Source organism: Aplidium turbinatum, chromosome 12 (assembly GCF_918807975.1).
Source record: "Aplidium turbinatum chromosome 12, kaAplTurb1.1, whole genome shotgun sequence".
Classification (NCBI taxonomy): Eukaryota; Metazoa; Chordata; class Ascidiacea; order Aplousobranchia; family Polyclinidae; genus Aplidium; species Aplidium turbinatum.
In genome coordinates, this window is record NC_137483.1 from 9628316 (window position 1) to 9645970 (window position 17655).

At 37.2% G+C, this 17655-nt stretch overlaps 1 protein-coding gene across 1 annotated transcript in view; it reads right to left on the bottom strand.

Moving 5' to 3' along the window:
* Positions 1-5768: 5768 nt before the first annotated feature.
* The window catches only part of LOC145780735 (uncharacterized), a 36395-nt gene continuing 24508 nt past the window's right edge, over positions 5769-17655 (bottom strand). The window contains exons 16-20 of the mRNA XM_082592361.1: positions 14723-14842; positions 13564-13782; positions 11593-11738; positions 10995-11201; positions 5769-9028 (exon numbers count right to left, since the gene is read on the bottom strand). Of these exons, the coding sequence (XP_082448487.1) occupies positions 8958-9028; positions 10995-11201; positions 11593-11738; positions 13564-13782; positions 14723-14842 (763 nt within the window). The 3' untranslated portion in view covers positions 5769-8957. The remainder of the gene's footprint in view (positions 9029-10994; positions 11202-11592; positions 11739-13563; positions 13783-14722; positions 14843-17655) is intronic.

Sequence of the window (17655 nt, forward strand, 5' to 3'; positions counted from 1 at the left end):
TTTTGCAGCTCTGCAGCTCTCAGTAATTTAGGGAAGGGTGGACTGAGCTGATGTTAATTTTGGTATGACCTACTTTGAAATCGGACGCAAACCCTTCCAACGTGATAGCATAAAATGTGCTAACCAGTCCAACACCGAGCTGGTGTTGCGGTAAGTCCAAAACTACAACCAAGAGGGCAATCGTGTTTTCGCTGAGGTAACAAAAAAACACAATCGCAAAGCTTGCAGAGCAGAAGATATCGAAATCAAAGAAAAAAGGAAAATAATTTCAATCTAATTTAGACCCTTACGACTAAATAATTCTCACACTCGGTAACCACAAGAAAAGTTTTCAACTTGGTTTCAGCTCGTCATCACTAAGCAGCTTACCTGGAGGTGGAGTCTGTTTAGCAAAGCTAGAATTGCCAGAAGTTGTAGTTTTTAGAGCAGTGACAGGAAAAGTCACATCAAAATCTAAACAAAATACAGATGAAAAATTAGCAAGCTATGAGCATTTGTTTTATGTTTACGAAGAAATGCTCCAATAAATTTTCAACACAAACATTAACTTAATCCGTTGTGTTACTTTTAAAGTCCTGGTCGGTTATCAATCCAAAAGATTCCATCCATTTTTCCTGATGCAACAAAAGTTTGCGATAAAAATTTGGCTTAAATATAACGTCGCCATATTTTAAGTTTAAGAGCACTTAAAATACTTACGTTAGACAAAGTTAAGGAGAACTATTCAAAGGCGATTTATTTTGTGTTGTAAGTGCACATATTACATTGAGCGCCATTTTTTCTTTTTTGTTTGAACCTTTGGGTAGCCTAAAACCTCTTGCCTTGTTTGCGTTTTTGGTCTAAACATCTTCGGGTCATAAAACATTAATGGGCTTACGGTTGTTGTTGTAGATTCGGCATGCAGCTTACTTTGCATACTTGGTGTTGTTTGTTGTTCATTGTCATTTGTGACTAGACTTTGAGACACAGTGGACGAAAATAGAACATCAGAATCTAAGAAAATGTAGAGGTAGAATTATTAGTGCACTTATAAATGTTTAAACAGTTAAACTATGTAGGCCTAGGTAACTCTGGAAATATCGTACTGGCAATAGTTAAACATACAAATATGTAATTCATAACCAGATTCAAAAGTAGGCTATTTTTAGACTAAAATAAAACAGTGAAGACAAACTGTTGAGTTGGCAATGGTCGATAGTCTGCAGAAGATTACCATACTCAGGGTACATTATTCTAGTGCAGTGGTTTTCAACCTTTTTGGTGGAACGGAACCCAATGAAACATTCCAAAAGCTCGAGGAACCCCTGTTCAATAATCTAATTGCCTTATGCAAAAAAACATCGTTTGATTAATAAAATTAAATTAAAACACTCATCTTCAGATTTATTTATGTACAATAAAAATACAAACTGTAAAAAATTACATTTATTCTCATAAAAAATTCAATGAGAAACTTGAGCCTGGTGTTTGAAAACAACGAAAATTCGGGATCGCAGTGAACGTGTTAAAGTGTACCAAATTTATTAATAGTGGCAAAGCTAATCAATATTTGATTATATTTAAACAATATGCATATACTGTAATACTAAAATAGACTCTCGGATTTGAATGTAAACTTGCGGAACCCCTAGACTTACTGACGGAACCTTAGGGTTTCGCGGAACCCTGGTTGAAAACCACTGTTCTAGTGGATCGCGTTAAGCTGCAAAATGTGTTGTTACTGGCAGCCTGCATCATTTCGTTTAGTGCAGGGCTACTCAACTATAGCGGACCGCGGTCCTAATTTGGACCGTCTAGGTGTTGAAGCTGGACCTCGGGTTTATGGAAGAATAACCACATTGTCACATTTCAGGGCCATTTTAAACAGATTTCCACTAGGGGAAAGCATTTTTTCTGTGGTTATTCAAGAAGCTGGTTGGACTTTTTCCCCCAGACCCTCCAACGCTTCGCCGTCTTTTCTGATGTGCAATCCACAATAGCTTAACGTATTAGATCAGTGGTTCCCAACTTTTTAATCGCGACCCAAATCTGAGTTTGGTGAACATTTTGCGATCCAAGACGCAGATAATTTCCGTATTCTACTATTTTTTTCAATCTATGGCTGCTATTAGCTATGAATAGCGGAGGAACGAGCGTGGGGAAGTAAATGACAGCCAACTTTCCGTTCGGAGACAACACATGATGATGATGATGATGATGATGATGGTTCCTGCTGTAGACAAGACACAAACAACCAGTCGAAGAATAGTCTACTATAGAGCTCGACCTGCTTAGAGGCTAAGTAAAAGCACTGGATTCGTTGCTGAGTCAAACCGGCTTTGCTTCTTGGTGCTTAAAACAATTCGCTCGTTTTTCGTATGCTCCAGCAGGTGCTTCGTCTTTAGATGTCTGCTTGACTTTGTTCAACATCATTTCATAGTACAGCCACATTACAGCTTCACAGCACTAGGATTGTGGATAAAAATGAACTCGGAATTTAAAAAAATTGTTCAGAAATCTTAAAGTGTAAACTTTCAGTACAATTCACGTTTACAATGGTTTACTGAAAGAAGTGACTTGAATGCGGCAAAACTGCTAAGGAAGCAATTGATTTTGGTAAGAGAAACCAAAGAAATACGCATTGATGCAATCGTTTTGTCGATGTTGGGATTAAAACCACTCAATAGAAGAAAAAAAAAATTCATTGGTAAGTCAATTTACAACATCACATTTTGGTAGATATGGATCGTTTCTGCGCGACCCATATTCCGACCCTTCGCGGTCCATGTCTGGGCGACCTATAGTTTGGAAAACACTGTTTTAAATAAAATACGTGGTTAGGTTAGGTATTCCAGTGGGCCATGTGTGTTGACTGAGGCCATCTGTCGGCAAAGCTTGTCGCATGCAGCCTGTTGGCAACTTGTTTTGTAAGAATTGGTAGGTACCTACTTGGCAGTCCATCGAGATGCAAGCATCTAGTCATAATACGCTCGTCGTAAATTGGATACTTAACTGAAGCGGGCGCATGCACTGTGGCACCAAAATCAGTGCGATGTAATCAATTAAACAAGGCTAGAAATGCTGTGCGCAATGGCCCAATGCCCTCTACCCCTTGCATGCGTCACTTGTAAACCAATCATATAAAGTAACCACGCAAGCATAGTGTAGCATACTATCATGATATGACGTTTGTGTAAATTCGCTTTGATATAAAATAGGATTGCTCTAATCTGTAGCTTTTAATGACAAACCAAGAGCACAAAAGCGGTCTCGTTTTTGAACACGACAACATTACTCCGGCAATAGATCGAACACTTGGACTAGAGAAAACTACAGCAATTTATATCCTACGTATTTTAATAGAATAATAATTATAATAAGCAGCTAATACGCACTAGCTTGATAATGCTCGATCGTGTCCTACCTGCAATAGATGCTAAATGTTGGGCACATGAGAGGTCTGGCCGTTCGTGTCTATGATCATTGATTGTTTTTATGTTGGACAATCAGAAACGAAAGAAACGCCTGACTTTATATAGAAAGAAACTTGAAGATCAGTCGTCGCTGATTCGACTCTCGGAGTGTGCGTTTGAGCAACGCATTTCACGAACAAGTCACCATTCAGCGGCGTCTATTGGATGGAATAATTCACAGACAACAACTCTGTAATAAGAAGCGGAAACTCACTCTGTCAATCTCGATGACCGCCCTGCGTCAGCGGTTCAACGCCTTTAAAAGTATGCGAAACAGCCAGAATTTAGCTTTGAAGGAAGCTTTCTCAGTCCGCGGATAAAGACTTTCACAACAAATCAATCAAAACGCCGTGACTTCGCTTTCACATGCTTTTTTTCAACATTTTACACGCACTTGAACTCTCGTCTAGGTGACGCACTTGCACTACTAGAACGTAATGGCGTCAATGTCGAGGGGTTGCGGCATTTAAAGCAATGCAAGAAGTACCTGACATAAAAGCTATCCAATTTTTAGACCGACGAAGTAAAACGCTATGCTTGTATACGCCACCTCAGATGTCAAACACACGAAAACTTTGCCATCATTGCGCATGTTACAAAACCAATTGCTGTCTGAGCTTACTATAACTTACCGGTAGCGTTGCCTTTAGTGTCGCAAGTAAATACGAGTAAAACAAAAATGAAGGATTTCAAGTTTAGCTTTTTGTTTCTACTATGCATAAGCAACATTGCAATTAATTTTCTTTGATTACCTATAACGTTCTGTTTAAAAAAACAAGAACATATTATAAACTTAAGTTTAACTACAGTAAGCTGGTTACAAAACGGCCTACTTTCAAGCAGAACAGGGCATCATGAGACTGATGTAGCAATGACGCAGTTGCCTTCACAAAATCGAAAGTTAAAACTTCTAGTAAATCAATAGTAAACATTTTTTAACTGTTTTTAATATTTGACAAACTATTTCTTGAATTAGTTGAATTACTCTTTAAGTATGGTCTAACTCTGATAAAATATCAAAAAATAGCAAATACAGTAGTTTAGGAATGACATATTGACAACATAGTCTTTCTTCGGCCAAAATGGCACTTGGCATCAGATTTTGTATCTTCATAATAGCCTACACCCCATGGAGATACTGATGTCACCAACTATCTGCTAAAGTTGACATATGGTTACTGAAATCCTGTTATCGTTTTCTAAAACAAATGTTGGTAGTGTTTTTTGTCTCGGACAACTTGCGGAAGCATTTTATGACTGGTACAAAAAAAGCTTTTATATAGGATATGACTTCATGTCACAATCAAGACGCTGGTTCTAAGTTGTGTAAGCGACTTTGCGCGTGTTTTTACATAAAACGAAAGCCCAGTGACATGACACTTCCTAAATGTACACACAATCTGACACAAAACTCATCGTTTGATATCTGAGTTGGACACAAATGTAGAACAATTTCAAAACCCGCTGCACCTTTCTACCTCTAGCCGTTTCGAACCATCAAGATTATCGAACAATTTGAGTTAGTTTTTGTGAGATTGCTCAGCGGATCAGGTGCTTGGTGCTCCAGTCATTTGATCTTGGTTCGACTATCACCTTGAGCCTGTTGCACAGTGGTGGACTGTGTACACTGTACTGTGTGTAGTGCTTCAGGTATTACTTCTAGCTGATGGTGTTGGTTTGAGTCTTGGTCACGTCATACTCATATGAAGGATTACAAGTGTGCTGGTTTGTGTTCCGTCTTGCATGCAAGAAATGAGAATAAGTCGATTTAATAGTTAATGAGTTTAAATCGTACGTTAAGTAAGTAACACATTGAAAGGTGCAAGATGCTAAAACACATCAATGGTTGTGAAATAATAGCAATGACGACTTGTAAGGTTTGCTTTGTTTTCTCCGGAAGTTTACGCTTTCTGTTGTTGCATAGTTTATGTTTTGATTGGTTGTGAGAATATCTTCTGATTTAGAATAGGCTACCTCATTGGTTGTTTAATCCTGGCAGTTTCGCATTCTTGCAGAGCAAAGTTTCCGCTGGTTGTTTAAGTGCTGTTTTATCAAACAGCTGCCACTGGATGGAAAGCTTTCCAAAGGAAAGGGAGAGCTTTAACTTTAATACTGTATTGCCTTTGGTTACATTATTGCTTTCAACAGTAGATTAGACTCATCATGTTGAACTGAAAATACGTAAAATACACTGCAGTTAATGTTAGCAAACTTTATGTAAATCTATTCTTTCTTGTTGTTCTTCCAACTTTGAAGGCTTGGAATATGCTACTTTGTCTTTCTTGAAAAAAACATTGGTCACAAATTCACTTTATTCTCATCACGTTTTATTTACATTTGATTCAATTTTCGTTCATCATGATAATCAGCACATACTACTTTCGGCAGTCAAACAAATTTGCTAAAGTCATGATATCCATGGAAACAAGGATGCACGAGAGAATAGGTAGAAACCAAGCATGACACATGAAGAAAAGCAAAATACATGAACTTCCAATCATTAATCTTTTCAAGGTAATCATTCTCTTAAAAACTCTTCAGTCTGTAGCATATCAAAGCGTTTTGGTACGGTAGTGCCAAACTCAATGATAAAAAAAAATGTGGCAACGTTTTTTATCTACTTGGGGTGTCAAGAAAAAATCTTATTTGCTTGAAAGAAAATTTTCACCAAGTAACGTAACCCGAAACAAAGTTCGCTTTATTTTAAAATATTGTTGTTTTAAACAGCTCTAGCTTCTGTGCCAAAGTGGCTTCCAGTTGATGATATGACCTAGACTGGCCACCGGCCCTCGATTTACAGCCGAACCAGGGGTGTTTGAAATAACATCTTTTCAAAAGTTATAACATGAAATTCTTTACAACTCTTTTCTAAAAGGAAGGTTCGAATACTTATAGTCGTAACAAAATTAACTTGATCACCCTTCAGTTATGTCGTCATATAATACAAACACAACATTGAAAACACATCAGCATTTCACATGATTATTTCTGGAATCGCACAGTCTAACAAAATAAGTACGCTGAGGTTGAAGAAAATGACTGCTGGAGTGAAATTTTTTTCAAAATTGTTTGAGTGTACGTAGATACCATAGCTACTGTAGGCTACAAAATGTTTTAAAGACAAAGTACACTATCACCAGAAAATCTGAAAACATTTTTATGACCCAGCACATCAGCTGGTATTTTGTAGGATAACTGTAGTCTATGTCTTTTTTGCAGATATTTTCCAGTATACGGTTTATTACATCAGAAGAGTAATTGACATCAAAAACGAAAAATTAAGGCAATAAAATCGACAGTTAAACAAAAAACAACTTAAGTAAAGACATAGCCCAAGACAATAGTCTACATTGAGTCAAAGCATGCAACATTGCAACAGGCTCACGCAAGAAAAGGTGTCACTTGTCGAAAAATAAATCAACTGACCAAATGACAACCACAGGTCAAAGTTAATAAAACATTTGACAAAAACAGTTATTTTACATTAGAATCGTTGCTCCGCATTATGAAAATATTTTTTGATATAAAACAATATTGAAATGCATCGTGTATTCAAAGGATAGCCTGATGACGCTGGTTCGACTCTCGGGGTGTGCGCTTGAGCAACGCATTTCAGGACTGCTCTCCATTCAGTGGCACCTAGTGAATGGAATAATTCTCCGGCAACAATACTTCAACAATCGGAAACTTCACTCTGCCAATCTCGGTAACCGACCCTGCGTCAAGAGCCTCTACAAACAAGTATGCGCAACTACCAGGAATAACCAATCAAGGCTTTGTCAGTCCGAGGATAAAGATTCAAAACCAACCAACTTTGTAAAAGTCAAAAGTGAAGTGTGCTACAGCTGCAAGATTGTTTCAGTGAGAAAAATGATGAGTTGGTTTAGATCTCACAATAACATCGAATCGGGGCTTTCTGTTACTTACTGTCGTTACTGATATCCTCAAAAGCTCATGAAGATGAGCATTTGTGAGTCTCGTTCTATGCTTGTTTTTACAAAATTCATTGATGAAAACAACGACTCACAACAAAGGTGCGTAGAACCGAAGCAAGTAAGGACCCTTCTAGCCAGCCTGGTTATAGCTGGGTACCTTTCCAAGGTTACAAGTGATAACCAAAACACATTTAGATCTGCGATACAAATCTCATCTCCTTTAAAATTACAGTCCACCTGCATTTTAGAGACCAGCAATGTATATTCAGTTCAGTGGAAAGTTTGGTTTTCCAAGTGTCATCAACATCAGAAGACAGTGGATGAGTGATTAGCTCTATAACTGAACTGATTTCATAAAATTCTTTGAACCTGTTACAGAACTCAGGCTTCAAATTTTCCAGAAATTCGACTAAGCATGACAAATCATTATCACAGTTAACTTCTTGAAGAGTCACTTTCAAGCATGGAAAGTGGAGCATGTCAATCTAATGAGTGGCAATAAACATATGAGGGCATAAACTGACAAGTCTTTGAATGCAGAATGCTGAAGCACACAAAACCAAAATGCTTCACTGTCATCCACTGGTATCCCATCTTTTCTGTTGACATTGGAAGATCCACACAAAAAGTTGAAAAGATCCGGAACCGGATCGAGATCCGCCATTTGAACACCCCTGGCCTATACTGTTGCAGCCTACTATCAAAGGCAACTTGAATTTCTCGGTCACGTCATTAGAAACGAAGAGATTGAAGATCTGTGTCTACAAGCGGTCGCCTTCTCGAGAGATGTACTCGTGGCAGACAACGAATGACATTTTTACCTAATTTTCAACGAAATAAATCAATCAGCCAACTAACAACACTTTGGGGTACTGCACGAAATAGGGAACGCTGGAAAAAATTACAAACTGAGCATCTGGTTCATCGGCTATGATACTATAATAGTAGTATGTAAGCAGTAAAATATTTCACAACTCATCTCTCGCCCATTATTCTAAAGAAAATAACGTTGAATTTTTTTTTCATTTTTACCCTCAAAAGAAATTATCAAGACAAGAAAAAAACACATTAGGCTAAATCACTCAACAAAATAATGAAGTGATGAGTTGAGAGTATACATTTCATCTAAACTACCTTCAATAAAACGCAATTTCACAGCGGCTTTATAAATGAAAAAGGTGCCTGCATGCAGCAATAGTCCATTCATCATTTCACTCTTACAACAAAAAGCTTTAAGTTCTAAAAACGGTACTCAAAGATGAAACTTTTTTTTCATTGACGTACGGTAACTTTAGAAAGGAAGCATTGGACATACGTTTACTTACACCCAACATAGCTACAATTTTTATTGTGATTTCAGTTCACCTAGAAACGGATCTTTGCATTTGTCAATGCTCAGCATCTCAAAACACAAGACGCTTCCTCAATAACCTACACAATTTGAACATTACAACAACAATAAATTTTCAATATCGTTTACTGGATTCTTCTAATCACTGATGAAGTTGTCAAGACAATGATGTAAGTAGTTCTGAAAAGGACAGTTTTCGCAAAAGCTACTGCTTCGATTTTAGAGCCTGCTGAATTCTTGTGTCGAAGGTGTAGATGGACGGGTTGCAAGGTTATCATCTGTGACTTTTGCTGTAAATAAACACGTTTACCAGATTCATGCCATATTACTCGTGTAGCGCATTAAATTGAATCAGTAGCTTTTAAATATAATACACATTAACTCAAGATTAAACAACAATTTTTACAATTCCAGGTATAACATAGTCACCGGAGTATAGCTACTCAGAAACGACGAATTTTGCTGTGTGGATAAGGTTTCCTGCACCTAGAAACAATGACACGTTGCACTCCCTAGATCAGTGCTACTCAAACTGTGGTACACGTTCTGGCGGCGGTACGCAAGCACTTGACTGCCATTAGTTTAATATAATAATAAATGAAACAAATTCGGAGGGGAACGCGGCTGTTTGGAGGCCCACTCATTTTGATATGTTTAGAGTTTTTTAACGGTTTAGAAAAAGCTGCTACAAAAGCTCGATAATCCTGCAAGGCCGTATTTACTGCTTTCCGAACCTCCGGCTGGCGACCCACCTCCGCCTACGGGCCCACGCATAGTTAGTTTGCGCTGTATTTTTGTCTTATAATGTTACGTGCACCGGTAAGATTTAATACATAATTTTTTTTCCATTTTTACAAAAGTTTCTTGCTCGCTTTACTCGTTCAATCACATTTTATTCATTTAACCAGCCATCTTGGGCAATGGGCATGCATAGTTTTGGAAAGTGGATGAAGGGAGTAGAAAGCTTTTATGTCCGACAAAAACTAACAAAATAATGCAATATTCCGAAGTAAACACTGCACACTCAAATAGCCTCATTAATTCTAAAAATGCATCATTGAAATCCTTCTGTGGTCATGAATGAAATTTTTACGAAATGGTAAGGTGACTTAAATTCAAACCAAGCCTTCTACCCAAATCCAATTTCAATTTAGTAAATTTGGTTACACACAAAATGACTTATGGTTACATACAAAGTGTGCATTTTGATAAAAAAACGTTATTACGCCAAAAATTCAAAAAAGTAATCCAAACAGGATTATAGGCTATTTGTCAAATTTTTCGGGACAAGCCTCTCATACCCACCTGTCCAACTTTACGTTTCAGACATTACGTTTTGCATTGTCTATTTATCTTATAGAATTTGTTTTACAGTATTAAAAGTCTGGTTCTTCCACAACTTCTGTCCAGATCCGATACTGCATTGTCGGCCTATTTACTATTTTTAAAATCTCACAGTTGTTTACTCTTTGCTAAAATGATAAATGCAAATTTTTTCTCTACATTGAAAAAGTTTACCGCTATAACTTAACGCTTTCTTGCCCTATTTTTAAGAGCCATCAATAAACATAAAGGCACACTATTGGATTGCGGAGGGGGCAAGATAGTGCTCACACTGTCACGACTGCATGTTTATGTTTATTGTTAATGTAGGTTAAAAAGCAGAATAATGATATAACATTGCTTTTTTTCAACAATTAACAAACATATGAATGTTTTCGATTGATACAGCTGAATTTAGACTTCATAGTCTCCCACAAGCGCTTGTTCCATGACAATAATGTTATACAGTAGATTGTGTCTTAAACTAAAATACGCTGATTTGTTGTGATAGCTAATTCGTGAACCTTAAATAAGGTAGATAGAGTACAAGCTTGTTTAAAGAATTTAGGATCTTACCAACTTAGAAAAATATTTAGGCTACTACAGGTATTTATGACTAACTTGTTTTGACCCAACCAAAATAGCAATGTCTGAGCAAAAATAAATACTCAGTAAAAATAGTTTCCAACTGGGAAAATACGATAGATAGGCTATCTTTTAAATATTGTACCATTAATGGTGGTTTCGTTTAAAATAGAAGTTTGGTTTCGTTAATATTTTTCACACTGTAATGTCCAGCGCTTAGCCTACCCAACCAGTGAGCGGGAGCTCTTAACATAGGGCGGCCAACCATTTTAAAATATTGAAATTGTCTTATCGCTATAAAACCCTGCCATACTGCTATGCTTATCAAAACGAAAATACTTTGCGTACTTCTTTGTGCAGTCTGCATGGACACATGCCGTCTTGCTGAGCCAGCGAACTGTCTTGATTCAAGCCACCTTCCACACGACGACTCAGCAAAAACTTTTTTCCAAATCAAATCAGGCAGGTCAGAGTAAAGAAAAGGATTAAAGGCGCTGTTTATTGGCAACAAAATGATGGCTGAAACAGCATAAGCCTCTTCAGTCAATTTGCCACCTGAAAATTAAAAAAATGGCTTTGTCGTTAAGCAAAAAGATTGTGTTATTTTGTATATTTTTACACAATACATTGAACAAACAAAACTGTTTGTATGGCTATTATTTTGTACCTATGTGATGAGCGACGCCCGATTGAAAATTTAGAAACGAGAAACAAGGAAGCCAATCTTTGTGCAATGTTCGTGTCCACCTTCAGGCATGGCTTTAAGTGTCTTCAAAAAACACAGGCTGCGTGCTCTTGGCGGTGTCGAAACAGTGTCTTTTCGAGTGCCGTATTGAAGCTTTTCCTACTCGGCTATGCATTGCAGCCGACTTTCGCTATTCTCAAATTGTAGTATCAAAAACGTTTTCAAAGCTGCTGCTTTTAGAAATAGAAATAATTTTTTTACCTCCTGCGCTCACAAAACCCATGATGCAAATTGGAATCCAACAGCAAAAGTTCGTGAGAATGATTCTGGTGATCTTGCGTTGAAAAGCGGAATCGCTTTCGCTGGTTACAGTCGCTCCTGCTCTTTGGCTATTTTGGATGGTGATGCTAAAGTGTATATTTATAAATAATTTCGAGAATAACAATGTTTCAGTTTTGTCATGGTGTTTCAATTTCTTAAGTTTTATAAAAATAACCTGGGAACTTTGATGACCGACTTGTGTTACTGGTTTAAAGCCTCTACATATAGAAGTACACAAAAAGGCCTGAAATAAGTTTCCAAAGCCACTTTCTATGTCCTTAAAGAAACATTCCTCTGACAATCAATGTTGTGTGCTGGGACCATATTTATTTTTTATTTATTTGCATCAGGCACTAAAGAGACAGGCCCATATTCATAAACACAACACAAGTCACAAAACACACGTTACATATATAAGCAAAACTTATGCGTACATAGTCACGTTATAGAGAGACGTGAGACGCATAGTCAGAAGAAGCATAACACTCTGAGGTAAAAACTGCAACTAACCACTTGTTAGATGGACCTGACAGCGGTTGACAAAATTAAATATACGATTTCGGAATAGGGCATGAAACGTAGGAATACTAATAATAATAGTTTTGTAATAATAATAGTTTTTTAATAATAATAGTTTTGAATAATAGTTTTGTACGTATTGCTTTAGCCATTCGACTCTCATCAACCTTGGTTTGTTTTTGCGCATTGTCATCATTATTTTGTCATAGTAGTTAGGTTCGTGTAGTTTAGTTTAAATATAGTTTAAATTTGCCTATAAATATTTTACGCAGCCAGTTAATATTTACGCAGTATTCTACCAGTTAGTTTTGGCAGTTAGTCTTGGTCAGTATCTTAGGCTACTGCAGATTCATTTATTTATTTATTTAGTGACAGTTTTTAGGTTTTGCTTTCTTATGTTTGCTTTTTAGGCACTAAAGATGCTCTAAAGTTAGAGCGAAATGCATATGCCAATAGGGCTCTGCTGATTTTCCATGTATTTTGTAATAAAGAATGATTAATTGATACTTGATGGAGAATCGCTGGCCCGCTGCTTCTTAGTCAGGAGATCCCCTAGCATATCCTTAATGGAAATCAATATATGTAACGTAGGAATATGATGGTACGTCTGAATACTACTAATGCTAACACGCCTCGGTAATTTATGCAATGTTCGAAATGCATTAATGTAAGCAACACGCAATTTATTCACACTTGAGGATAAGTATCTGGCCTACAGTTGACATAGAGAGCTTGTACCTTTAAAGAAAACCCATTAACTTAGTCAATCTTAATGGTTCTCCAGATGATTTCTATCCTTTTTTTTGTCAAGAATTTGAAGCGCTAAGGTTATTTGTGGTTTCAGATCTTCTTTACAAGCACAATTGTTTTTGTCCAATAAGTAGCCTAAATTCGGCCTTATGAGATTTTTCGCTCATGTGTAAGGCCGATGAAGGCGTGACGGAAAGAGAGCAAGGGCTGTTTACGATATGTTTATTGTAGGATACATTGATAATAATTTCGATTTGAAACACATTGCAAGTCAACCTACTGCGTTTGACTTCATACCGCAGTATGGCAACACAAAATTTTAATAGCCCCAACACACTACCCCTACAAGGTTACCACTGTGCAACATGAAAATGTTATTGAAAAGCTTATTCTTTGGATTTTGACAATTTACATTTTAGAAACACTCCCTCCCTAGCTGGTCAATAAAAGTTCATGATATGTAGTTGACCACAAGCAACAGCGCTACTTTCTGCGTTGATCTTTGCTAAAGCATAAATTTTGAGGTACGATTTTTAGGTGTAATCCAGAAACTTAATAATGTGAAGTTAGTTATATTGTAGTCTACAAGGCCATGAATAGGCTAAATGCTATTTGGACTGTAAAGTTAGCTAAGCTTCTCACCTGTAAATTGCAGTGTAAGCGCATAACATGTAGATAAATGCCAGAAAGTTTATTATGATAAGAAACAAAGAAAATCCCCATGAACGATCAGTTGAAGAATCCGGAAATATTCGAGGAAGACATACTCCGTGTGCGGAATAATATCCGAAGTAAAGGCTTGGTTTCGAATTCTCGTTCAATTGAGAAACCGTATCGATCATGTTCTTCCATGTTAGAGATCTGGTGAAGATGACTTTGTTATTACCTGCTATGAATTGGCGCAGCCCACTTTTCAGGTTAACTTAATACAATAAATGAGTTTATTACAAAACAAGGTAGGCTATGTCTGTCTGGTCAAAAATTTCTTACGTCTCCAAGCGGTTAGGGCTACGATTGTCGAGAAATCATTACATCTCAAAACAGTTGGGTAAAAAACATTAAAAACGAAAAACAAAATATTTCTTGTTTTGAATTGCTGTAGCCTACTGCTTACCTTAAAGGTTAATTCAATAAATGGGCCAACTAAGTTACAAAACAAAATATGCATAGCTGGTCTTTTTATCTGTACTGTACAAGTGAGAGGAGTGAAACTAAACAATGACAGCATCAGTTTTCCCTCACTTTATTACATTAAATATTTGTTCAAGATCAAGTGATATTTAGACACCCTTGTTGCTAAAACTGTATACATCGATGATATGACATAATTAAAGATATTTTGAGATATTTTCTGTAACTGTAAGCAAGTCTATTCAGTCGAACTTTAAAATAGTAACACCAAACACTGCACAGTATCTTACACTTAGCTAAATTATATTCATGATTGGTTTTATTTGCAAGTAACAAAGTTCAACCATACCGCAGTAGGCCAGCCTGTCACAGACCTTCTATTTTCAGTCAAAACTCTTAGTAACAAAATATAGGTTTAAACTAATTTGTCAATATAAGCTACTTAGAACATAATTATGCCAAACCAAGTAAATTACAGCTGCTTAATCTGTAGGTCTGGAATTGTAAACTTAATCGGAGTTAGGTGTAAACATGGCAACCTAAAGTATATCGACCGTTATGAGTGTAAAATATTACAAGTAGCCTATGTAGGTAACGGCCTGCATTTGCGCTGCATTGATGTTAAAGTTATGCTTTTTTTTCAATAATTTTTATGGTCTGCTTGATTCACCTGTCCCTGTTCCAAGCAAAGGAATCGTTGTTGTCATTGCCTTGCAACGCCCACAGTCTGGTTGTAAAGTCTTCCATTTCTTTCCTGTCAACTAACGCCAGGAAAGGATTGTCTTCATACCTGTTTCAACAAGACACTTTGTGAGTAAAGTTGTCCCTTATCGCAAATATAAGTATATTTCTATGCTACAGGTTTTTTGAACGACTTTACATTAGGGCAGCCTAAGCTTACTTTACGAAAAAGTCGTTCATACTGGCAAGAAACGTCAACATAAACTCTTTATCCTTTTTGTCATTGCGGGGCCTCTGATTCATTTTCACGTTTGTCGGGGAACCGCACTAACAAAACTTCAAATTACAGTAAAACAATAACGTTCTTGCTAAAAGCGTAACAAAGAACAAGTGACGCAACAACTATCAATGTTTCTGCAGGTGATCTAAAAATTTAGCATGACGCAGCAATATACTGAAGCAAAAAATCAATTTCCCTAAAGAAATTAGGAACTGTCATGGAACCATATGGAACCCTTTAATCTCATGGAACCTCACTACATGGGTTCCACTGAACCCTTGTTAAAGAGCACTGATATAGACTGACGAAGAATATGGACTAATTACTGTAAATCATATAGGTACTTCAGCCTTCTGTAAGAAAACAACCCAACCAGACGTCGTCAAGTATGTACACATGGATACCTAGAGCTACAGCTACCATGTTCAGGTGGCCATGATTGTACACTATGTAGAACAACCAGTTAGCTTGCTCATTCAGCATAGTTGTGGGAAGGTGGCTTCAACAATGAAGATTCTTGTTGAAACGAACAAAACCAAAAAGTGGATTTCATCACTTGTTTCGGGCTGACATTTTGCAAGCAGGGGCTCCGAGAGGGGGAAGTCGTGCAACTTTTCCCCCTAGCATAGCATTGTAAAGGAAAAACGAGTAGTTTTTCGTTTTTTTTCACTTTGAGGGGAGCCCATTTTTGCCACTAAAATAATAGTGGACCAATTTAAAAAATTTACAAATTTTTGAATGAAATAAGCAGTTCCAAGCATTGTTCGATCATGGTAGATGCTACTTCAGATGTTTCTCATCAAAAACAAATCATTCTCGTATTAATGTAGGATTGTAGGCGATGTTAAACTGCTTCAAGACGTAAAATTTGGTGCTGTCAAGCCTATTGATTTCTGCATCATTAAAGGGTTTCTATTGTTTGAACTTGAAAACTGATGCTTTTGCGTTCGGCTAAGCGCGTAGCCTACTATTTTTGCTTGACTAACTGAACCTTCACTTCAAAAACTGCTTTGGCCAGGCATATTGATCCAACATGTCTGGAAAGATTAAAAATGTTCAAGCAAGATGCAATTTAGGGGAGTAAACCCTTTTGGTCTATTGTCTGCTCATGGATACCATTGCTTAAATCTATTTGGAGTTCGTAGTGTTGTCCAGATTTCATATCATTTTTGAAGTAATTGATCGATTGCAGGCTAAGCTTGTATCATTTTTCAATTGTAACCAGGCCAGATAGGAATTCTAAAGAAAGCTGTCTCATACAAGCAGCCTACTTGAGCAGTCTCAAATCTATGCTTTTCTGCATTTTGTGGATTAGTTTTAAACAATATTCACTCGACTAACCTATTCATACAGCGATAAAAAACTGTTCTATGGATGGCTAGATAACTTATCCAATGAATAGATGTCCGCCCCGATAGCTCAGTTGGTTAGCGCGTGTGACTTCGTGAACGAAGAAGCTTCAAGATCAAGCGGCGCTCGTCCGACTCTCTGAGTGTGCGCTTGAGCAACGCATTCTGAGGACTGCTCTCAATTCAGCGGCACCTAATGAATGGAATAATTCCCCGGCAACAGCACTTCAATAATCGGAAACTTTACTCTGTCAATCTCGATAATCGGCCCTGCGTCAAAAGCCTCTACAAGCGTTTTGAAAGTATCAGGAATACGGTAATCAATTCAAGGCTTTGTCAGTCCACGGATAAAGATTTAAAACCTAATTTTAGGACACGGAAATTTGTAAAGAATTATTTATGATTCACCATGACTCAAAACCGATTGAACAGCCTATGCATGATGTACATTAAATCAGACGTTGAAAAATCTTTATTACTTGACGCTGTGACGCGTAACTTTGAATTGCAAAAGGTCCGGAGTTAATTGACGCTTTGTTGAGCCATTTTTATTGCTTGTATTGTGTGCTTATAATTTTTTCTCCACTTATACAGTACCGGTACTAAAATTACCAGATACAATAAGTTCGATTAGTATCATGATTGGAACAAATAGTTTACTGGTACGCAGACTTGTCAAGAAGAGGAGACGTCGTCACCGACCCAACAATGCCTCTTCCAACATTTGACTCAACAAACAGACAAAAGTGGATAACAGGATCATCAGCAAACACTCCCGCAGTGCTCAAACACTACACATAGGCAGGGTACCTTCAGCAGTCCTAAATGCCTACTGCGAATCCATCATTCAGGAAGTCGATCTCCTGGTCCAGGATCGCCCAGCCACCAAAATCAGTGTCGGATATGGAGCAGCATGTGTAGATATTGATATATGACAGTACTGTATAAGTGTATATGTGACGACATTTTTAAAGACTGGTTGAATGTGCCAAAGGCATCGCGTATGAGATGTGCCAATGATACGACTCTACAATCTTTTCTAGACAAAACTGTGAACAACCTCAGCAATTTTGCTGCAAGTGTAGTCGCGTGGTTTTGTTGATTTTCATATTGTAAAATGTTTTTTTTTTCCTATTGATATGTTCTTAAAATCTAAACTTAAAAGGAGTTCAATTTCACGCTGAGAAAAGTAGACCAAGCTCAGCTTACAAGATATGATGCAACGCATGATACAAATTTGTTGCTTTTATTTTTGCTGAAAAAAAAAAAATTGTTGGAGCCCATTTTAGGTAT